The 23,874-nt window shown below is 41.5% G+C and overlaps 1 protein-coding gene across 2 annotated transcripts in view; it reads right to left on the bottom strand.

Moving 5' to 3' along the window:
- The window catches only part of LOC121572335 (echinoderm microtubule-associated protein-like 6), an 81,260-nt gene that overhangs the window by 5,489 nt on the left and 51,897 nt on the right, over positions 1-23,874 (bottom strand). Inside the window, exons 30-40 of one of the 2 annotated variants that reach the window (XM_045226505.1) lie at positions 23,559-23,657; positions 22,902-22,922; positions 22,533-22,547; positions 21,948-22,121; positions 21,632-21,840; positions 14,899-15,056; positions 13,939-14,053; positions 12,406-12,594; positions 6,702-6,874; positions 2,056-2,218; positions 1,177-1,280 (exon numbers count right to left, since the gene is read on the bottom strand). In XM_045226505.1, the coding sequence (XP_045082440.1) occupies positions 1,177-1,280; positions 2,056-2,218; positions 6,702-6,874; positions 12,406-12,594; positions 13,939-14,053; positions 14,899-15,056; positions 21,632-21,840; positions 21,948-22,121; positions 22,533-22,547; positions 22,902-22,922; positions 23,559-23,657 (1,420 nt within the window). The remainder of the gene's footprint in view (positions 1-1,176; positions 1,281-2,055; positions 2,219-6,701; positions 6,875-12,405; positions 12,595-13,938; positions 14,054-14,898; positions 15,057-21,631; positions 21,841-21,947; positions 22,122-22,532; positions 22,548-22,901; positions 22,923-23,558; positions 23,658-23,874) is intronic. The other variant, XM_045226506.1, reaches the window with a different exon arrangement.

The raw sequence follows: 23,874 nt of genomic DNA, 5'->3' as shown, positions 1-23,874 counted from the left end.
TAGCCTATTGCTGTCATTTGTTGGGTACAGTAAGGCACTAGCCTTTCTTGGTAATTGATGCAATATAGCCCCTTCAAAACCTTTGTTAAGGTTTAAACCAGTTCGCAAGTGTTTTGTTTCATTCTGTTGAGCCCTTTTCTTTGGCCAAATTAAGTTCCAACTGTAATGTTGTGTTTGCCGCAATATAATATTCCCTAGAAACTTTTGCGAAGGGTTGGTGTGGCTATTAGCCTATTATACTGCAGGCCTATGGTATGAAGGCAGTGGGCACAGGTGCTCTAAATGACTGACAGTTGAACTGAGGTGTGGAAGAATGTTTTAGGCCTACCAGAGTTGCTGCTATAATCAAACAATATAATGCTTATCTTTATAAAAAATATTCTAAGAAAATGTACGAATTAACCTCCTTCTGTACGCCTATATCTGTATAGCAGACGCAGTAGCCTATCCGACAAGAATAAAGAAATTCATGTCGGTGTCGTAGCATGCCACCTCCCTCCCTTTCATTCGCTTTTTTAAATATTAATACTAAGCCAATAGGCCAATGCATTTAGTGCTCAAATCTCTGACAGCTGAACCGTGAGGTGGACAATTATTGTTTTAGGAATGTAAAAACCACTAAAACAATAGGCAATAAAGTTTTTCATATGCTACATAACGAAACACAAGGAATAGTGTTTTTGTAATTAGTTATAGGCTGTTTTTTAAGGACACAAATGTGACTCTTTTGAAGTGGTAAGAAACAATGTAGCTGGTTGGTTATTATCAAAATCTTGCTTTAGTTTGTAGGGGGCTGTCCATGGTGCTGATAAAGCGAAGCAGAGATTTCGCACCAACCTGTCACTTCTCAGTCAAAAGCATTTGAACTTTGTTTATTGTTGTATAGCGTGATATAAGCAGAATTCTATATAATTCCAATGCAAGAACCTCCAAAAACTGTGCCCCCACGCCGATTTCAACTGCCCCCTTAGTCACTTTATCCTGGCGGCGGTTCTGAAGACACTCAGTAAAACACATTTTTAGTTCCCTGAACATTGTGGGAAAGTTATTTTTCAAATCACCAAATGAGAACCTTTAGGGAATGTTACGGGAACGTTCTGTGCAAGCTGTTTTAGAACATAAATATGAACACATTACAACTGTCATTTAAATATTTTAGTTCTTGAAGCATCTTACCTAGTCCAGGTGGCCCAAGTGATCCTTTCAATGACAGATTGCTCGGCTACCATCTTTCCTGATGGAACCTCATGGACCTGCCGACTGTACGTACCTGTGGATACCTGTAATGACATCCCACGCAATTCAGCTACTGTGAGGTAAAGAGGGTTTGTAACAATGGATAACATAATAACACTGGTTAACGTAATAACTTTCAATAATATCATAACTTTTTCATTAATAATTAAATTAAACCGGTTAAAGGGGCAATCTGGGATTGACACCTCATTTTTGGACTTTAAAATGAATGACGTCTAGCCATTAATTCGTGAAGAATATAAATGTCTCATGAGCTTAGTTCAACAGTCGTACTCCATCACAACCCAAAATATAAGCTTGTTTCATTCTACTGTCTATAAACAATGTCATTGTAAAGAAACACAGTAAAGGCTATAGCTATCGTTTTTGATCTCATGGATGGTCCATCTTTGCATCCATTGCTCCGTCTATGAATTTGAGAGTGGTTACATTTCTCCAGCCCCATCCTTCAGCTGTTTACTAAGAAAGTGGCAGGTTACTGCTTTATTGTTGTTTGAAACGCAGATTGCCTCTTTAATAATTACTTGCCAGATAACATAATAAGACTGTTGAACGGATAACGTAATAACTTTTCAGGTGAGTAAAACATTTATTACCACTTAATTTGATGAACTCCGTGCTAGTTACATTTGCCAAGAGCCACCTCTCAGTTTACAAAAACTAATGTGAGGGGTCCCAGTGCACAGAAACATAGATTGAGGAGGGCTCTTTTCATTTGATCAATTAAGTCGCTCTTTTTTTTTCTCTGCAAAGAGAGGGGGGGAACAATATAGGCATGAAAATATTCTCCTGTCTTACCTCGATGTACTTGCTGTCAGCGGAAAAGTCCATCTGGATGACAAAGCCAGCAATGTCCTTGCAGTAGCCAATACGGTTGAGTGAAGGACCCAGAGTTAGGTCGTAGAAGTCCACCGCGTTGTCCACAGAGCCCACCGCTAGCAGACGATTGTCCGGGCTGAATCTTTATAACAAAGAATGGCCCTGTTTAATGCCATAATGTATGGGCCGGTTTCCCGGACACAGATTAAGCCTAGTCCTGGACAAAACGCTCAATGGAAAATCACCAAAAGAGTGGGACAAGAGTAGGAGATTAAAGAGTGGGACACCAAATAAAAAGGCAAACAATGGAGCAAATGCATCCATCGACATTTTCAAATGCAAAAAGTACTTGCTTTCTTTGATACAGTGCCTTCAGAAAGTATTCACACCCTTTGACCTTTTCCAAATTTTGTTGTGTTACATCCCGAATTTAAAATTGATAAAATTGTGTTTTTTTTGTCTACACACAATACCCCATAATGTCAAAGTGGAATTCTGTTTTTAGAAATATGTACAAATTAATTAAAAATGTAAAGCTGAAATGACAAAGACCAGGGAAGCAGACATTGAATATCCCTTAGAGCATTGTGAAGTTATTAATTACACTTTGGATGGTGTATCAATACAACTAGTCACTACAAAGATACAGTGGGGAAAAAAAGTATTTAGTCAGCCACCAATTGTGCAAGTTCTCCCACTTAAAAAGATGAGAGAGGCCTGTAATTTTCCTCATAGGTACACGTCAACTATGACAGACAAAATGAGAAAAAAAAATCCAGAAAATCACATTGTAGGATTTTTAATGAATTTATTTGCAAATTATGGTGGAAAATAAGTATTTGGTCAATAACAAAAGTTTCTCAATACTTTGTTATATACCCTTTGTTGGCAATGACACAGGTCAAACGTTTTCTGTAAGTCTTCACAAGGTTTTCACACACTGTTGCTGGTATTTTGGCCCATTCCTCCATGCAGATCTCCTCTAGAGCAGTGATGTTTTGGGGCTGTCGCTGGGCAACACAGACTTTCAACTCCCTCCAAAGATTTTCTATGGGGTTGAGATCTGGAGGCCACTCCAGGACCTTGAAATGCTTCTTACGAAGCCACTCATTCGTTGCCCGGGCGGTGTGTTTGGGATCATTGTCATGCTGAAAGACCCAGCCATGTTTCATCTTCAATGCCCTTGCTGATGGAAGGAGGTTTTCACTCAAAATCTCACGATACATGGCCCCATTCATTATTTCCTTTACACGGATCAGTCGTCCTGGTCCCTTTGCAGAAAAACAGCCCCAAAGCATGATGTTTCCACCCCCATGCATCACAGTAGGTATGGATGCAACTCAGCATTCTTTGTCCTCCAAACACGACGAGTTGAGTTTTTACCAAAAAGTTATATTTTGGTTTCATCTGACCATATGACATTCTCCCAATCATCTTCTGGATCATCAAAATGCACTCTATCAAACTTCAGATGGGCCTGGACATGTACTGGCTTAAGCAGGGGGACACGTCTGCACTGCAGGATTTGAGTCCCTGGCGGCGTAGTGTGTTACTGATGGTAGGCTTTGTTATTTTGGTCCCAGCTCTCTGCAGGTCATTCACTAGGTCCCCCCGTGTGGTTCTGGGATTTTTGCTCACCGTTCTTGTGATCATTTTGACCCCACGGGGTGAGATCTTGCGTGGCGCCCCAGATCGAGGGAGATTATCAGTGGTCTTGTATGTCTTCCATTTCCTAATAATTGCTCCCACAGTTGATTTATTCAAACCAAGCTGCTTACCTATTGCAGATTCAGTCTTCCCAGCCTGGTGCAGGTCTACAATTTTGTTTCTGGTGTTCTTTGACAGCTCTTTGGTCTTGGCCATAGTGGAGTTTGTAGTGTGACTGTTTGAGGTTGTGAACAGGTGTCTTTTATACTGATAACAAGTTCAAACAGGTGCCATTAATACAGGTAACGAGTGGAGGACAGAGGAGCCTCTTAAAGAAGAAGTTACAGGTCTGTGAGAGCCAGAAATCTTGCTTGTTTGTAGGTGACCAAATACTTATTTTCCACCATCATTTGCAATTAAATTCATTAAAAATCCTACAATGTGATTTTCTGGATTTTTTTTCCTCAATTTGTCTGTCATAGTTGACGTGTACCTATGATGAAAATTACAGGCCTCTCTCATCTTTTTATGTGGGAGAACTTGCACAATTGGTGGCTGACTAAATACTTTTTTTCCCCACTGTACAGGCGTCCTTCCTAAATCAGTTGACGGAGAGGAAGGAAACCACTCTGAGATTTCACCATGATGCCAAATGTTAATTTAAACCAGTTACAGAGTTAAAATGGCTGTGATAGGAGAATACTAAGGATGGATCAACAACATTGTAGTTACTTATCAATAAATGACAGAGTGAAAAGAAGGAAGCCTGTACAGAATTTTTTTTATTCCAAAACACGCATCCTGTTTGCAATAAGGCACTAAAGTAATACTAAAACAAATGTAGCAAAGAAGTAACATTTTTGTCCTGAATACAAAGCATTATGTTTGGGGCAAATCCAGCACAACACATCTCTGAGTACCACTTAATATTTTCAAGCATGGTGGTGGCTGCATCATTTTATGGGTATGCTTGTCATCAGCAAGGGAGCTTTTTAGGATAAAAAGAAAAGGAATAAGAGCTAAGCACAGGCAAAGTCCTAGAGGAAAACCTGGTTCAGTCTGATTTCCAACAGACAGAGACAAATCTACCTTTCAGCAGGACAATAACCTAAAATCTATGGCAAGACTTAAAAATGGCTGTCTATCAATGATCAACAACAGAGCTTGAAGAACTTTTAAAATAATAAAATGGGCAAATATTGTACAATCCAGGTTTGCAAAGCTCTTAGAGACTTACCCAGAAAGACTCACAGCTGTAATCGCTGCCAAAGGTGATCTTACATGTATTGAGTCAGGGGGGTGAATACTTATCTAATCAAAATATATTAGTGTTTTATTTTCCATTAATAATTAAAAAAAAGAATATAATTTTTCTTCCACTTTGACTTTACAGAGTATTTTGTGTAGATCGTTGACAAAAATACAATTAAATACATTTTAATCCCACTTTGTAAGAAAATTTGGAAAAAGTCATGGGGTGTGAATACTTTCTGAAGACACTGTATTCATTCATTTACACCTCCGTCACATCATGCCATTGTTATGAACGTTCTCAAGCTGCCCTCTACCGGTGGCGCCATAGGGGTACCCTAAAGTGGTGATAAGCCCAGTCATTCTGGAGGGAGGCTAACTACTGTTTTGTCTAAATTACAGTATAGTGCCTGGAAATACAATGCATTGCTAAAGTAGTCAAATATTTAGTAGGAAATTATTTTGCCAGCATCATCATGTGGTCAAATTTACTTTAGACAGATGGCAATGTTGTCATTAGCTAGCAAAGTACGTCAAAAATAGCTAGCAATGCTAATGTTAGCTAGCTAAAATCCGGTGGCCTCCCATCAATCTCAGAAGTCTATTCTGGCGACATCAAAATGATGACAAAAGGTTTTCCTACTAATTATTTGCCTCCTTTTGAATGCCATTGTATTTCCAAGCCACTGTAATGAACTTTTGATGAAATCTTCATCAGTGCTCATTGACAATGCATTGAGTAGAATGCTCAGTCGGGCATCAGTACAACAAACGTTCAAAACAATATTGTGACGAAACATGCAACCCGTGAATATCTGTAGTACTTAAGGAATGACATTCTTAACATGATTGTGACGCTAAACATAATTTGTTTACAATTTGCCTCATATAAATGGAACTGAACTGGTAACATTACAATTACCAACAGCAGAGTGAATAGAGAACCAAACTATGGCTTCAGCATAACCTTAACCTGCAACCTTCCAAACCCCATCCCCACAATATTTTGACAAATGTATCAATATTATTATGGTTATATTTTATTCAAATACACTGAGTGCACAAAACATTAGGAACACCTACTCTTTCTATGACAGACTGAACAGGTGAATCCAGGTAAACGCTATGATCCCTTATTGATGTCACTTGTTAAAGTCACTTCAATCAGTGTAGATGAAGGATGGGGAGGAGACAGGTTAAAGTCAGATTTTTAAGCCTCGAGACAATTGAGACATGGATTGTGTATGTGTGCCATTCAGAGGGTGAATGGGCAAGACAAAAGATTGAAGTGCCTTTGAACGGGGGATGGTAGTAGGTGCCAGGCGCACTGGTTTGAGTGTGTCAAGAACTGCAACACTGCTGGGTTTCATGCTCAACAGTGTCCCGTATGTATCAAGAATGGTCCACTACCCAAAGGACATCCAGCCAACTTGACACAACTGTGGGAAGCATTGGAGTCAACATGAGCCAGCATCCCTGTGGAACGCTTTCAAAACCTTGTAGAGTCCATGCCCCGACAAATTGATGCTGTTCTGAGGGCAAAATGGGGAGCAACTCAATATTAGGAAGGTGTTCCTAATGTTTTGTACACTCAGTGTATATGTCCTGTCTTGTCATAGTTTCTTCTTGTTTCTGTCCTGTTTTTATTTTTAAGAAGAAAAAAATAACTCAAATACAACCCATCCCCACAACCACCTTGAAAAATAAGGGTCCTAGGGTGGGCTCACCGAATGTCTTGGATGGCTACACTCCGATCTCTCTTCTTGCCCCACACTGTTAAGGAGTTGACCAGGAGGACGATAAACTCTCCGTTCTCCATGCCTATGGACACCATCTCTCCATTGGGGCTGTAGGCTGTGCATTTGGCTGGGTGGCCTAAGCTGACTTTGTTTAGAAGTTTCTAGGAGTGAAAGAACAGGTAGACAGTAACAGTACCGAGGAGCAGGGCCATGCATAGTCCTTTCAGGGGGCACGTGCTAAAAATGAAAAAAGCCCTCCCCCCACACACTTTTATCATTCAAATCTCAAAATTCATAACATACTAACTGCCTCTGTAGTGATTATACATTTTTTTTTTTGCACAGGCATATTTATTTGTGCAACACACTAACTCATCACAAATTGTAAGCAAACAAGTTACAGTGCCTCCTTAAAGACATGATTGACATAATTGATGTTGATGATTGATGTAAATCGGCTAGTTAGCTAGTTCAATATTTTTTTGACTGATTGTGATTTATCTTCAATGCTCTTAAATAATAACTTTATAATATAGCCTAATATTAATAATCTTCTAACTCATGATATATGGCTGGCTGGCTAGTGGCTTGTGTGGATATTATAGTATATGGTGGTTAGCTAGAGTCTAAACTACCTGTGTTCAGTGCTTAATTTGTAAATCGGGAGGTGGGAGACCTGGGGAGCTCTGAGGTACCAGAATTAAAAATAATAAAGTATTGCATGCATATGATCACATTTGCGTAGTGGCATAGAGCAGTAAAGTAGAGGCGCTTAAAGAAGTTGTATAAATGGGGACCATTATTAGTAGCCTAGGGTCCAGAAAATGTTTGCCTTTGGTTTTTGGTATTTTATTAGGATCCCTATTAGCTGTTGCAAAAGCAGCAGCTACTCTTCCTGGGGTCCACACAAAACATGACATAATACAGAACATTAATAAACAAGAACAGCTCAAGGACAGAATTACATGAATTAAAATGGCACACGTAGCCTACATATCAATACATACACACAAATGATCTAGGTCAAATAAGGGAGAGGCGCTGTGCCGTGAGGTGTTGCTTTATCTGTTTTTTTAAACCAGGTTTGCTGTTCATTTGAGCAATATGAGATGGAATGGAGTTCCATGCACTAATGGCTCTATATAATACTGTACACTTTCTTGAATTTGTTCTGGATTTGGGGACTGTGAAAAGACCCCTGGTGGCATATCTGGTGGGAAAAGTGTGTGTGTCAGAGCTGTGTGTAAGTTGACTATGCAAACAATTTGGGATTTTCACCACATTCATATTTCTTATAAAAATAAGAAGTGATGCAGTCAGTCTCTCTTCAACTCTTAGCCAAGAGAGACTGGCATGCATAGTATTTATATCAGCCCTCTGATTACAATGAAGAGCAAGACGTGCCGCTCTGTTCTGGGCCAGCTGCAGCTTAACTAGGTCTTTCCTTGCAGCACTCGACCACACGACTGGACAATAATCAAGATAAGACAAAACTAGAGCCTGCAAGACTTGCTTTTTGGAGTGTGGTGTCAAAAAAGCAGAGCTTCTCTTTATATTATGGACAGACCTCTCCCCATCTTTACAACCATTGAATCTATATGTTTTGACCATGACAGTTTACAATCTAAGGTAACAGCAAGTAATTTAGTCTCCTCAACTTGTTCAACAGCCACACCATTCATTACCAGATTCAGCTGAGGTCTAGAACTTAGGCAATGATGTGTACCAAATACAATGCTCTTAGTTTAAAGAGATGTTCAGGACCAGTTTATTATTGAAGAATGTCAAATATATTTTGATTTGTTTAACACTTTTTTGGTTACTACATGATTCCATATGTGTTATTTAATAGTTTTGATGTCTCCTCTATTATTCTACAATGTAAAAAATTGTAAAAATAAAGAAAAACCCTTGAATTAGTAGGTGTGTCCAAACTTTTGACTGGTAGTGTATATTTCTACAATTACATTTACTTTTGATACTTAAGTATATTTAAAACCAAATACCTTTAGACTTTTACTCAAGTAGTATTTTACTGGGTGACTTTCACTTTTACTTGAGTCATTATTAAGGTATCTTTACTTTTACTCAAGTATGACAATTGGGTACTTTTACCACCACTGCTCAATACGGAAGTGGTCAGATGACGCGGATGCTAAGTTACAGGACTGTTTTGCTAGCACACTGGAATATGTTCCGGGATTCATCCAATGGCATTGAGAAGTATACCACCTCAGTCACCGGCTTCATCAATAAGTGCATCGACGACGTTGTCCCCACAGTGACCGTACGTACATATCCCAACCAGAAGCCATGGATTATAGGCAACATCCGCACCGAGCTAAAGGGTAGAGCTGACGCTTTCAAGGAGCGGGACACTAATCCGCTTTGACCTCAGACAAGCCATCAAACAGGCAAAGCGTCAATACAGGACTAAGATTGAATCCTACTACACCGGCTCTGACGCTCGTCAGATGTGGCAGGGCTTGCAAACTATTACGGAAACCCAGCCGCGAGCTGCCCAGTGACACGAGCCTACCAGACGGGCTAAATGCCTTTTATGCTCTCTTCGGGACAAGCGATACTGAAGCATGCATGAGAGCACCAGCTGTTCCGGACGACTGTGTGATCACGCGCTCCTTAGCCGATGTGAGCAAGACCTTTAAACAGGTCAACATTCACAAGGCCGCAGGGCCAGACAAATTACCAGGACGTGTACTTAGAGCATGCGCGGACCAACTGGCAAGTGTCTTCACTGACATTGTCAACCTCTCCCTGACCGATTCTGTAATACCAACATGTTTCAAGCAGACCAACATAGTCCCTGTGCCCAAGAAAGCGAAGGTAACCTGCCTAAATTACTACCGCCCTGTAGCACTCACGTTGGTAGCCATGAAGTGCTTTGAAAGGCTGGTCATTGATCACATCAACACCATCATCCTGGAAACCCTAAACCCGCTAATTCGCAATCCGCCCAACAGATCCACAGATGACACAATCTCAATCACACTCCACACTGCCCTTTACCACCTGGACAAAAGGAACACCTATGTGAGAATGCTGTTCATTGACTACAGCTCAGCGTTCAACACCATAGTGCCCACAAAGCTCATCACTAATCTAAGGACCCTGGGACTAAACACCTCCCTCTGCAACTGGATCCTGGACTTCCTGATGGGCCGCCCCCAAGTGGTAAAGGTAGGCAACAACACATCTGCCAGCTTATCCTCAACACGGGGGCCCGTCACGGGTGCATGCTTAGTCCCTTCCTGTACTCCTGTTCACCCACAACTACGTGGCCAACACCATCATTAAGTTTGCTGATGACACAACAGTGGTAGGCCTGATCACCGACAACGATGAGACAGCCTATAGGGAGGAGGTCAGAGACCTGGCAGTGTGGTGCCAGGACAACAACCTCTCCCTCAACGTGAGCAAGACAAAAGGAGCTGATCGTGGACTACAGGAAAACGAGGGCCGAACATACCCCCATTCACATCGATGGGGCTGTAGTGGAGCGGGTCAAGAGTTTCAAGTTCCTTGGTGTCCACATCACCAACAAACTATCATGGTCCAAACACACCAAGACAGTTGTGAAGACGGCACGACAACCCCTTTTCCCCCTCAGGAGACTGAAAAGATTTGGCATCCGACCGTAAGGCGCTACAGAGGGTAGTGCGTATGGCCCAGTACATCATTGGGGCCAAGCTTCCTGACATCAAGAACCTATATAAAATGTTCAAAGACTCCAGTCACCCAAGTCATAGACTGTTCTCTCTGCTACCGCACGGCAAGTGCTACCGGAGCGCCAAGTCTAGGTCCAAAAGGCTCCTTAACAGCTTCTACCCCCAAGCCATAAGAATGCTGAACAATTAATCAAATGGCCACCCGGACTATTTGCATTGACACCCCTTTGTTTTTACACTGCTGCTACTCACTGTTTATTATCTATGCATAGTCACTTTACCCCTTCCTACATGTACAAATTACCTCAACTAACCTGTACCCCCGCACATTGACTCATTACCGGTACCGCCTGTATATAGCCTCGTTATTGTTATTTTATTGTTACTTTTGTTTTAATTTTTTACTTTAGTTTATTTAGTAAATATTTTCTTAACTGTATTTTCTGAAAACATGCTTTGTTTAATGCCAGTGGCAGGTCATTGGTAAAAAGAGAAAAGAGTAGAGGGCTTAGAGAGCTGCCCTGCGGTACACCACACTTTACATGTTTGACATTAGAGAAGCTTCCATTAAAGAAAACCCTTTGAGTTCTATTAGATAAATAGCTCTGAATCCACGAAATGCCATACCACATAAGCTTTCTCAACAACAGGTTATGGTCAATAATATCAAAGGCTGCACTGAAAGCTAACAGTACAGCTTCCACAATCTTCTTATTATCAATTTCTTTCAACCAATCATCAGTCATTTGTGTCAGTGCAGTACATGTTGAGTGCCCTTCTCTATAAGCATGCTGAAAATCTGTTGTTAATTTGTATAGAGAGAAATAGCATTGTATTTGGTCAAACACCATTTTTTCCAACAGTTTGCTAAGAGCTGGCAGCAAACTGATAGGTCTGCTGTTAGAACCAGTTAAGGCTGCTTTACCACTCTTGGGTAGCGGAATGACTTTGGCTTACCTCCAGGCCTGAGGACAAAGACTTTCCTACAGGCTCAGATTAAAGATATGACAGATAGGAGTGGCTATAGAGTCAGCTACCATCCTCAGTAGCTTTCCATCTAAGTTGTCAATGCCAGGTTTGTCATTATTGATCGAAAACAATACTTTTTCCACCTCTCTGACACTAACTTTACAAAATCCAAACTTGCAATGCTTTTCTTTCATTATTTTATTTATTTATTTCGCATGAATACGATGGCTCACTCACTGTTCATTGTTGGCATTTCCTGACTAAGTTTGCCCACTTTGCCAATGAAGTAATCATTAAAATAATAGGCAACCTCAAATGGTTTTGTGATGAATAAGCCATCTGACTTGATGAAAGATGGAGTTGAATATGTCTTTCTGCCATATTTTCATTTAAATTACTCAAAAGTTTTTTTTTTTCATTATTCTTTATATCATTGATCTTGGCTTCATAATACAGTTTCTTCTTCTTTTTGTTGAGTCTAGTCACATACTTTTTGGCTAACAGTGTCGCGGGCTGCGTTCAAGAACTCAAAAGCCCCGCTAGCTTGATAGGCAGCTAGCTAGCAGCTAGGCCAAATAGCTCCTCAGACTCTATAAGGAAATACATTATGAAGTGCTGCTGCGTGTAGGCTATCAGCCAACCAGACCGAATATTGATGATGATGGAAATCAAGTGTTAATCAAATGTTATGCTGCTGTGGTAGTACTGTTGATATTTAAACTCGGTAAATCTTGCCACACACACACGAGACCGGTGACCGCATTTCAAGCCATGCATGTTCGGATACCGGGCCCGCGCAATCTCAGTACAGGGCAGACTGGGGAAAAAGGCATAACTGGGCGCACGTGAGCTCTGTACAGGGTAGACAAACGGACGGGGTAGGGGTGTGGGGTGGCGAATTTGACGAGGGGCAGTGGATTCAGAACAACAATGACAATCTCCCCAACCCAACACACCGCTGCGTCTGACATGCATTTAATATTTTTGGGTTTGAACGCACCCTAAAAGACAGACTGTTCTCCATCCTTATCACTCACCTTATCTGCCAGGTCCCATATGCGGATGGTGCCGTCATCGCTGGCAGAAATGAACATGTCTTTTGAGGGGTGAGTAGCTAGTCCCCAGATTCTCCCCTGAGTGTGTCCGTTGATCATGGTGTTAGAGGCAGCATTCTTTTCACCCACCTCAATGATCTCACCATCTTTAGTTCCAACAAGGATTTTACCCTGTATTAAAAAGGTGAAATAAAAAATAATTCCTTGAATGAACGTGGAATACTGTATTTCTCAATTTACAGTACAATTGTTGTGGAAAATAATCCCTATACTTTATTAAAAATCAAAGTTCTTGAAGAGTTTTTGTAGAATCAAGATTTGACTATTTCAATTCAACAAAGGCGTGCTGGTCTGCAGAGTAGCCCCCCTTCTCTCCCTCTGCTCCCCATCTATATAGTCCCATTCGCATCCCTTCTAACTCAAATCCCTCCCTCTTCAGTTTCCCGCTCTCTATCGCTCCGCCCACTTCCTTTGTCTATGATGGCGGCTAAATTGGACTTTAATTCAGTTCAGAATTAATAGTAATAAAATCAATCAATCCCTTATCTTGCAAAAACACTCATGTTTAGTTTAAATTCTGTTCAACCCCGGCACTCCCGGGCTTGACCTGAAGACTGATTGTTGGACATGACAGGTCCATACTTAATCTTTCAAACATACACAAACCCCACCCCATCATGCTGTAATCAATCAAGAAGAGACAAGGAGAGACAAAGGTTTAGGCTGAACTCTGTTCAACCCTGGCGCCGCTCTTTCCACTTTGTTTGAGGAGAGAGGCAAAGGCCACAGTCTGGTTTCAGTCTCTGATAAAGTAGGACAGCCATGGATTTAAGTAAGAGCGAGCAATTCGACCCTAGGTCAGATTCCCACTTCACACACATACACACACAGTGAAATGACCCACTTAAGTTATTGCCTAGCAACAAGAGAATTCTAACTATATGTTCGTGATTAACTCAGTTTTATCTCATAGTCCACTAAAAAATCTCCCTCACAATCAATCATGATAATACCTACAGATACTCAGTATAAACTGACTATATTAAAAGAGAATATTCATGTTAAAGTACATATAATAGGTTTATGCTAGCATGTTCCAGGATAAAATAAAGTTTACATTTTTCTGTGCACAATATTTTCGTAAAAAGCCTTCCCAAAGCACATTAGGGAAACAAAAGCAACTCTTCTTCTGAATTGGTAATTGATCCCTACCCCCTACTTCCTTCACACTCCTGTAGATTGCGACACTTCCACCCAGCCAATTAGAAGGCAAGATTAAGCTATTACCATATAATATCTCTCTATCTAATCCTCTCTACGGGGCAAATCTTAATTAAATTGAATTTTCACTTAGTCATGCAATGTCAACGGGAGACTAAGTGAAAATTAGTGGAAGTTAGGATTCACCCCTATTGAGTGTCTAGGGTAAGCTTATATGGGTCCAGTTCAGAATTCAAGTATCACAAAGCAGACATTGATAGTTCATGTATAAGTGGGAAGAACACAGAACTCTACCTTCCCCCGGCACACAGACCGAACATTCTCCACTGCCTGCCCAGTCTCCAGTTGGAATGCCCTACAGCGCTTCATCTCCTGGTCCCACAACTTAACTGCTCCGCCCTCCTTAGTCCTGTTAAGAACACATAAGTTGCTGTGTGTGAGTTTGTCATGTACAGTATGCTATATGTTGTGTTATGTTCTTCCTGTTGTCATGTTGTTGTTTACTTGTCACTCGGGGATGAATAAAATGAATAATTGCTCCTTTGGGTAGAGTAAAGTTTGTTGAATTGAATTAATTTGAATGGAAGAATCAAATGCTTTATTATTTAAATATTGAAAAAAATCTAGTTACAGACAGAAACAACATAGTACAATTTGAAGCCATATGGGGCAGAGTCTTGCAAGCATTGGAAAACGGATGTCTGAAACCAATGGCTGTTGATTGTGAGAATAGATAAGAAACAATATCAGAAATAAATAAAACATTGAACAAATATGGATAAGTACTTATACGGTGGCAACATGTGGGTCTGAGCAAGTGTGATGTCATTAATGTTTGTCGAGTTTTCTGTTTTTCTGTTTTGACTGTTGTGCAATAAGTCCTTCCCTAGTCATGTCGAGTCGAGGATCTATGCATGTCTAAATGTTTAATTGTGGGAAAACGAAATACAATCTTACAAAAACAATGAATTAATTTGAATGGAATTTACACGCACGCATACAGCTTTTAAAAAAATTAAATGTACATATGTGCATCCATTCCATTTACATTGGAAAATGTAAAATGTACATTGCATCACACTTCTATGATCACAGTAATTCTTGCTTTATGTATGTTTTTAGATGAAGAATAGCAAATGAAGAATTGTGTATGCATCATGTTTGATTTTAAATCCTGTATCATGTAACACGTCTTGCTCACATTTTCTGTAAACTGTGAGCAAGAATCAATAAAGTCAAAGTCCGAGTACTCACGGCCTCTCCTTCCCTCCAGTCACGATGAGGCCGTCCCTGAGTGTGGTGTACATCGTGAAAACGGGCCCTGTGTGTGCTTTGGCCACCACCCGCACCAGAAAGTGCTCTCGCCACACATACACATCACCATTTATGGCACCGGTAAATGTGAGGTTATTCTGTCAGAACAATGACAAAACTCTCATTAAAAAAGGTACAGTCTTTGATCAGAAAAACAACAAAAAGTCTGTCCCACCACTTATTTTGGTATACAGCTGAGGGATGGGGCTAAGGAGATGTAACTCCTCTAAAATACATAAACGTCGCTTTTGATGACATTCATAAGACATGGCAGACCTTAAATAATAATCAATGAGTTGCACCTTCGTCACTCTGTCGCGCCATGCCATTGTTATGACCGTTCTAAAAAGACGCCCGCCATAGTGGTGCCCAAAAGTTGACTGATGCCCAGTCATTCTGAACGTGGGCTAATGACACTTCTTCATCTAAAATTACACTATAGTGGGGGTCTACTAAGCTATATAGAATTGTTTTAAGATGGTCATACCAAGGATAATTTAGCTATTTGATTTTGAAGTATCAAAGAAATACATTAAAAAAAACATTTGATGAAAAATATTATTTGGCCTTACTGCTATTAGCCGATACAAACACATTGAATAACAGATTCACTACATGGAACAACAGATCGTACCCTCCAAAAAATCTAAAAAGGAAGTTTGTTCTGAAGTGTCTGTCCTATATCTGAGAGATAATGTATGCCAAACGATTCGGATGCTACAGACAATTTTGTAAGAAGACCAGATTTTCGGGATGTCTCATGGTCTGACAAACACTGCTCTAGCGCTGTCACCAGATGCGGAAGTGCGACATAAGTGGATGTGGAGGATTGAGACGCATCCAATGGAAAAAAACAGATAGCTTAAACAGACATATTTTTATGGTGATTGTTTTATTACGCTAATTTGATTTAGTAGCGTAATATAAAATAATATTACCATCATCATACATAAATATGGCACAATAATTACATATTTTAAATTTAGGATGATAGTACATGAAGCAAACTCAGATTTTCACGTCTCACTATTTTAACCATTTAGAGTTTAAAAATGCTCTTATGCACAACTGAAAAGAGCGCACTAGAAATAATTCCCATAGTGACTATGCAGCAGCCGTTAATTCACCCTCCTTATGCATTCGGAAAGAACTCAAACACCTTGACTTTTTCCACATTTTCACAGCCTTATTCTACAATTTATTAAATAGTTTTTTCCCCTCATCAATCCACACATACACACTACCCCATAACGACAAAGCAAAAACTGATTTGTATCTGAAATAGCACATTTTCGTAAGTATTCAGACCCTTTAACTCAGTACTTTGTTGAAGCAACTTTGGCAGCGATTACAGCCTCGAGTCTTCTTGGGTATGACGCTACATGCTTGGCACACATGTATTTGGGGAGTTTCTCTCATTCTTCTCCGCAGATCCACTCAAGCTCTGTCAGGTTGGATGGATGGATGGGGAGCATCAATGCACAGCTATTTTCAGGTCTCTCCAGATATGTTTGATCGGGTTCAAATCCGGGCTCTGGCTGGGCCACTCAAGGACATTCAGAAACTTGTCGCGAAGCCACTCCTGCGTTGTCGTGGTTGTGTGCTTAGGGTTGTTGTCCTGTTGAAGGTGAACCTTCGCCCCAGTCTGAGGTCCTGAGCGCTCTGGAGCAGGTTTTCATCAAGGATCTATCTGTACTTTGCTATCTGTACGTTCATCTTTCCCTCGATCCTGACTAGTCTCCCAGTCCCTGCTGCTGAAAAACATCCCCACAGCATGCTGCTGCCCCAATCATGCTTCACCATAGGGATGGTGCCAAGGTTTCCTCCAGACGTGACGCTTGGCATTCAAATCAAATCCGATTTTATTCGTCAAATGAGCCTTATACAACCTTACAGTGAAATGCTTACTTACAGTGGCTTGCGAAATTATTCATCCCCCTTCGCATTTTTCCTATTTTGTTGCCTTACAAACCCCCCCAAAATCATTTTTAATTCCAGGTTGTATCATTTGATTTACACAACATGCCTACCACTTTGAAGATGCAAAATATTTTTGGGGTGAAACAAACAAGAAATAAGACAAAAAAAACAGAAAACTTGAGCGCGCATAACTATTCACCCCCCCCAAAGTCAATACTTTGTAGAGCCACCTTTTGCAGCAATTACAGCTGCAAGTCTCTTGGGGTATGTCTCTATAAGCTTGGCACATCCAGACACTGGGATTTTTGCCCATTCTTCAAGACAAAACTGCTCCAGCTCCTTCAAGTTGGATGGGTTCTGCTGGTGTACAACAATCTTAAGTCATACCACAGATTCTCAACTGGATTGAGGTCTGGGCTTTGACTAGGCCATTCCAAGACATTTAAATGTTTCCCCTTAAACCACTTGAGTGTTGCTTTAGCAGTATGCTTAGGGTCATTGTCCTGCTGGAAGGTGAACCTCCGTCCCAGTCTCAAATCTCTGGAAGACTGAAACAGGTTTCCCTCAAGAATTTCCCTGTATTTAGCGCCATCCATCATTCCTTCAATTCTGACCAGTTTCCCAGTCCCTGCCGATGAAAAACATCCCCACAGCATGATGCTGCCACTACCATGCTTCACTGTGGGGATGCTGTTCTCGGGGTGATGAGAGGTGTTGGGTTTGCGCCAGACATAGCGTTTTCCTTGATGGCCAAAAAGCTCAATTTGAGTCTCATCTGACCAGAGTACCCTTTTCCATATGTTTGGGGAGTCTCCCACATGCCTTTTGGCGATCACCAAACGTGTTTGCTTATTTTTTCTTTAAGCAATGGCTTTTTTCCGTAAACCCCAGCTCTGTGGAGTGTACAGCTTAAAGTGGTCCTATGGACAGATACTCCAATCTCCGCTGTGGAGCTTTGCAGCTCCTTCAGGGTCATCTTTGGTCTCTTTGTTGCCTCTGATTAATGCCCTCCTTGCCTGGTCCGTGAGTTTGGTGGGTGGCCCTCTCTTGGCATGTTTGTTGTGGTGCCATATTCTTTCAATTTTTTTATAATGGATTTAATGGTGCTCCGTGGGATGTTCAAAGTTTGATATTTTTTTATAACCCAAACCTGATCTGTACTTCTCCACAACTTTGTCCCTGACCTGTTTGGAGAGCTCCTTCGTCTTCCTGGTGGCAATCTAACTAATTATGTGACTTCTGAAGGTAATTGGTTGCACCAGATCTTATTTAGGGGCTTCATAGCAAAGGGGGTGAATACATATGGACACACCACTTTTCCGTTATTAATTTTTTCGAATTTTTGAAAAACAAGTTATTTTTTTCATTTCACTTCACCAATTTTGACTATTTTGTGTATGTCCAATACATGAAATCAAAATAAAATTCAATTTAAATTAAATTACAGGTTGTAATGCAACAAAATAGGAAAAACGCCAAGGGGGATGAATACTTTTGCAAGGCACTGTACAAGCCCTTAATTAACCAACAATGCAGTTTTAAGAATAGTCCTGTGTAGCTCAGTTGGTAGAGCATGGCGCTTGCAACGCCAGGGTTGTGGGTTCGATTCCCACAATGCAAATAGTCTGGGTTGCCATTTGATTAGATGTTCAGGAGTCTTGTGGCTTGGGGGTAGAAGCTGTTTAGAAGCCTCTTGGACCTAGACTTGGTGCTCCGATACCGCTTGCCGTGCGGTAGCAGAGAGAACATTTCATGACTAGGGTGGCTGGAGTCTTTGACAATTATTAGGGCCTTCCTCTGTCACCAGTGATGTACTGGGCCGTACGCACTACCCTCTGTAGTGCCTTGCGGTCGGAGGCCCAGCAGTTGCCATATCAGGCAGTGATTCAACCAGTCAGGATGCTCTCGATGGTGCAGCTTTATAACTTTTTGAGGATCTGAGGACCCATGCCAAATCTTTTCAGTCTCCTTAGGGGGAATAGGTCCTCATGCCTTCTACACGACTGTCTTGGTGTGCTTGGACCATGTTAGTTTGTTGGTGATGTGGACACCAAGGAACTTGAAGCTGTCAACCTGCTCCACTACAGCCCCGTCGATAAGAATGGGGGCGTGTTGGTCCTCTTCTTTTTCCTGTAGTCCACAATCATCTCCTTTGTCTTGATCACGTTGAGGGAGAGGTTGTTGTCCTGGCACCACACGGCCAGGTCTCTGACCTCCTCCGTATAGGCTGTCTCGTCGTTGTCGGTGATCAGGCCTACCACTGTTGTGTCATCGGAGTCGTGCCTGGCCATGCAGTCATGGGTGAACAGGGAGTACAGGAGGGGACTGAGCATGCACCCCTGAGAGGCCCCCGTGTTGAGGATCAGCATGGCGGATGTGCTGTTACCTACACTTACCACCTGGGAGCGGCCCGTCAGGAAGTCCAGGATCCAGTTGCAGAGGAAGGTGTTTTGTCCCAGGGTCCTTAGCTTAGTGATGAGCTTTGAAGGCACTATGGTGTTGAACGCTGAGCTGTAGTCAATGAATAGCATTCTCACATAGGTGTTCCTCTTGTCCAGGTGGGAAAGGGTAGTGTGGAGCGCAATAGAGATTGCATAATTTATAGATCTGTTGGAGCGGTATGCAAATTGGAGTGGGTCTAGGGTTTCTGGGATAATGGTGTTGATGTGAGCCATGACTAGGCTTTCAAAGCACTTCATGGCTACAGACGTGAGTGTTTCGGGTCTGTAGTCATTTAGGCAGGTTCTTAGTATTCTTGGGCACAGGGACCATGGTGGTCTGCTTGAAACATGTTGGTATTACAGACTCAGTCAGGGATATGTTGAAAATGTCAGTGAAGGCACTTGCCAGTTGGTCAGCGCATGCTCGGAGTACGCGTCCTGGTAATCCGTCTGGCCCTGCGGCCTTGTGAATGTTGACCTGCTTAAAAGTCTTACTCACATTGCCTAATCACACAGTCATCTGGAACAGCTGATGCTCTCATGCATGCTTCAGTGTTACTTGCCTCGAAGCGAGCATAGAAGTGATTTAGCTCATCTGGTAGGCTCGTGTCACTGGGCAGCTCGCGGCTGTGCTTCCCTTTGTAGTCTGTAATAGTTTGCGAGCCCTGCCACATCCTACAAGCTTCGGAGCCGGTGTAGTACAATTCAATCTTAGTCCTGTATTGACTCTGTGCCTGTTTGATGGTTCGTCGGAGGGCATAGCGGGATTTCTTATAAGCGTCCGGGTTAGAGTCCCGCTCCTTGAAAGCAGCAGCTCTACCCTTTAGCTCAGTGTGGATGTTGCCTGTAATTCATGGCTTCTGGTTGGGGTACTTACAGTCACTGTGGGGACAACGTCATCGATGCACTTATTTATGAAGCCAGTGACTGATGTGGTGTACTCCTCAATGCCATCGGAAGAATCCCAGAACATATTCCAGTCTGTGCTAGCGAAACAGTCCTGTAGCTAAGCATCTGCATCATCTGACCACTTCCTTATTAACCGAGTCACTGGTGCTTCCTGCTTTCGTTTTTGCTTATAAGCAGGAATCAGGAGGATATAATTATGTCAGATTTGCCAAATGGAGGGTAGGGAGAGCTTTGTACGCGTCTGTGTGTGGAGTAAAGGTGGTCTAGAGTTTTATTTCCTCTGGTTGCACATTTAACATGCTGGTAGAAATTAGGTAGAACGGATTTAAGTTTCCATGCATTAAAGTCTCTGGCCACTAGGAGTGCTGCCTCTGGATGAGCATTTTGATGGTTCCAAACTTCTTCCATTTAAGGATGATGGAGGCCACTGTGTTCTTGGGGACCTTCAATGCTGCATAACTTTTTTGGCACCCTTCCTCAGATCTGTGCCTTGACACAATCCTGTCTCGGAGCACTACGGACAAATCCTTCGACCTCATGGCTTGGTTTTTGCTCTGACATGCACTGTCAACTCTGGGACCTTATATAGACAGGTGTGTGCCTTTCCAAATAATGTCCAATCAATTTAATTTATCACAGGTGGACTCCAATCAAGTTGTAGAAACATCTCAAGGATGATCAATGAAAACAGGATGCACTGGAGCTCATTTTCGAGTCTCATAGAAAAGGGTCTGAATACTTATGTAATATAAATATAATATGCCATTTAGCAGACACTTTTATCCAAAGCGACTTACAGTCATGTGTGCATACATTATTTATGTAAATAAGGGATTTTCTTTGGGGATTTTTTTTTTAATTCAAAAAACCTGTTTTCACTTTGTCATTATGGGGAATTGTGTGTAGATTGAGGAGGAAACATTTTATTTAATCAATTTTAGAACAAGGCTGTAACATAACAAAATGTGGAAAAAGTCAAAGGGTCTGAATACTTTCTGAATGCACTGTAGAGAGATGGCAATGCCATTAGCTAGCAAAGTTAGCCAAAAATAGCTAGGAACGCTAACGTTAGCTAACACAAATTTGGTGCTGTCCCCTGAATGTTAGCTAGCTAGCTAAAGTTATACTGCATCTAAAAGCAATCTGGCGACATCACGATGATGACAAAAGGTTTTCCTACTAATTATTTGCCTCTTTTTGAAATGTTATCGTGTTTCCAAGCCACTATAATGCACTTTAGACTAAATCTTCATCGTTGAGAATGCATTGAGAAGAACCTTCAGTCGGGCATCAGTCCTCAAGAGAACGTTCAAAACAATATTGTGACGAAACGTGCAACCCAGCATGAATAGTTAATTTTCTTCACCATAATAATATAATCAATATATTAGCCATGTACTCACAGCACCGAAAGCCACAGACAACATGGTCTGCATCCTGCCGTCTTCCACTGCGCCGATCACTCCTTTCTTGTACATGAGGGAACCTCCCACTAGGGTCCAGAACTTGATATGCTTGATTCCCACCGACACAAACTGGGTGTCCGAGTCAGGCCTGAACTCCACCACAAAGATCCTGTCGGCATGGCTGCCCTTACTGGTCACTTTGGTGCCTATGGAATAGAAAATCAGGATCACAGTTGTTAGACTCAATAGAGTTTAATTCTTCCCATCCATCCATCTATTCTTCAAAAAAAAAAAAAAATAGTTGCCTTGTTACCTTCCTGCCAGCGCCAGACGGTGATGGTGTGCTCAGGCTCCACCCCTACCGACAGCAGCAGCTTGCCCGTGGCGCTGAAGTTGACGTAGCCCACCCCCTTGGCGTGCGAACACCGTAAGACAGACAGCGTCTGTTTGCTCATTGCATCCCACACGTGGATGGAGGGGGCGAGGCCTGCAGACAAAAAGCAGTCCCGCAGCTTTAAAATGACCTTGAGTACTCAAAGCACCACGCCTCAAGAGGTCACATCTCACTCACAACACAGGGTTTGAGGGTCAAGGAGGAGGATGGGAAGGGTGGACAAACCAGTCCTACAAGGTCACTTTATAACGGGTCACGTCTAATTCACTAAGGGTCGGTCACGGTCTGGCATCTACATGCATAACCTGGTACTAGTACAAGGGGCAGTTTTGGTAAGTGACTTACCATATACAGTACAAGAACCATGAGAGGCTTGCTTAACTACTTTTGCATGCTCACAAGAAGGGCTAAGCAAGGATTCATTCATAGTAAGACTTCATTCATCAATTAATAATCACTGACACTGGCAGGTTGACAAGCTACAATACTCAAGTCAATACTCACCACCAATTTCCAACTCTAAACAAAAAGCAGTAAATTATACCACAGAGTTTTGAAAAAAGATTAGAATTTCTCTTCTGGAAGTCAAAAACATCAACTATAAATAAAACATTTTGGGATGGGTTCTGCTTTGAATGGACAAGCCACGTTTGTGTTAGTTACACTGAAATAAACAGGATCATGTTCATTAGGGCAAGCAAAAGAAAGTGTTTTAAAACATTTGGAAATGGAAATGGAAATTAGCATTTCTTATTGGACAATTTCAGACCCTCCCTGTTTCAGTGTGTTTTCTTCCGTTTGGTGCCTAATGAACACGACAGTGAATTGAAACCAAAGTAAATAAGACATGGAGAATAAATGCCACCATCTTACCTGGCAGGTCGGTGACATCACCTGTTATGGAGTGGACAATGGTGAAATGAGGAAGCGTCAAAAGTAACACGTGCAATGGGTAAGGATGACATTTTGCATGAAAGTGACAGTTGTCAAAATAAACCACTTCAAATGCTCAGCATGGCACTGATTTCAAACAAAATGTGACTGCATCATTGTGCATCAAGAATCGCCCTGAAACACACATTCAATCCTGTGCTCTCAAGGACACAGCTAAAAGGTTTTTAACTTATTGAAAACTGAGAAGTATTGAAAACTGCTTGACATTAGTGCCACTTATTTTCATATCAAAATGGGGTGCTTGGTGTGTCCTCTGGAGAGCAAGAATTCTGCTAAACATTTCCTTATTTTCATTCAAACAGCTTTAAGCCAATTTCAGTGGGGGAATTCTGATTTAGGTATAAAAACACAATTGAGGACTCACACTAATGCCAATGAAAAGTCTGTTGAGCAAAATTTGCATTCACTTTTTGACACAAAGTATCGTCAACATAAATCTGATACAATGTAGCAAAAAAAGGAAGAACTGTGCTTACAAAACAACACCAGTGCCAATAAAACAAAGCCAACCGTAGTTGAAAACAAATGTGGATGGGTTCCGTGAAAGTCATGAGAATAGAGTGGGTTCCCACTTACCAATCTGTCCTGTGGCAATGACGTTTAGATACTTTGGGTGTTGATTGACAGTGAGACATAGAATGTCATCTGTGTGCTCGAGGTAAAAGCTCTGAGTCCCTGTGAGGAGAAAAAGACATATATATATATAATTTTTTTTATACAGCGACTTACAGTTAGTGAGTGCATACATAATTTTTTTTATTTCTTTCATACTGGCCCCCCGTGGGAATCGAACCCACAACCCTGGCGTTGCAAACGCCATGCTCTACCAACTGAGCTACATCCCTATATATATATATATATATAGCGCCTTACAGGTTTTTGTGACAATCAC

The sequence above is a fragment of the Coregonus clupeaformis genome, chromosome 17, assembly GCF_020615455.1.
Source record: "Coregonus clupeaformis isolate EN_2021a chromosome 17, ASM2061545v1, whole genome shotgun sequence".
In the NCBI taxonomy this organism is placed as follows: domain Eukaryota; kingdom Metazoa; phylum Chordata; class Actinopteri; order Salmoniformes; family Salmonidae; genus Coregonus; species Coregonus clupeaformis.
This window is presented reverse-complemented; position numbering and strand designations above follow the sequence as displayed.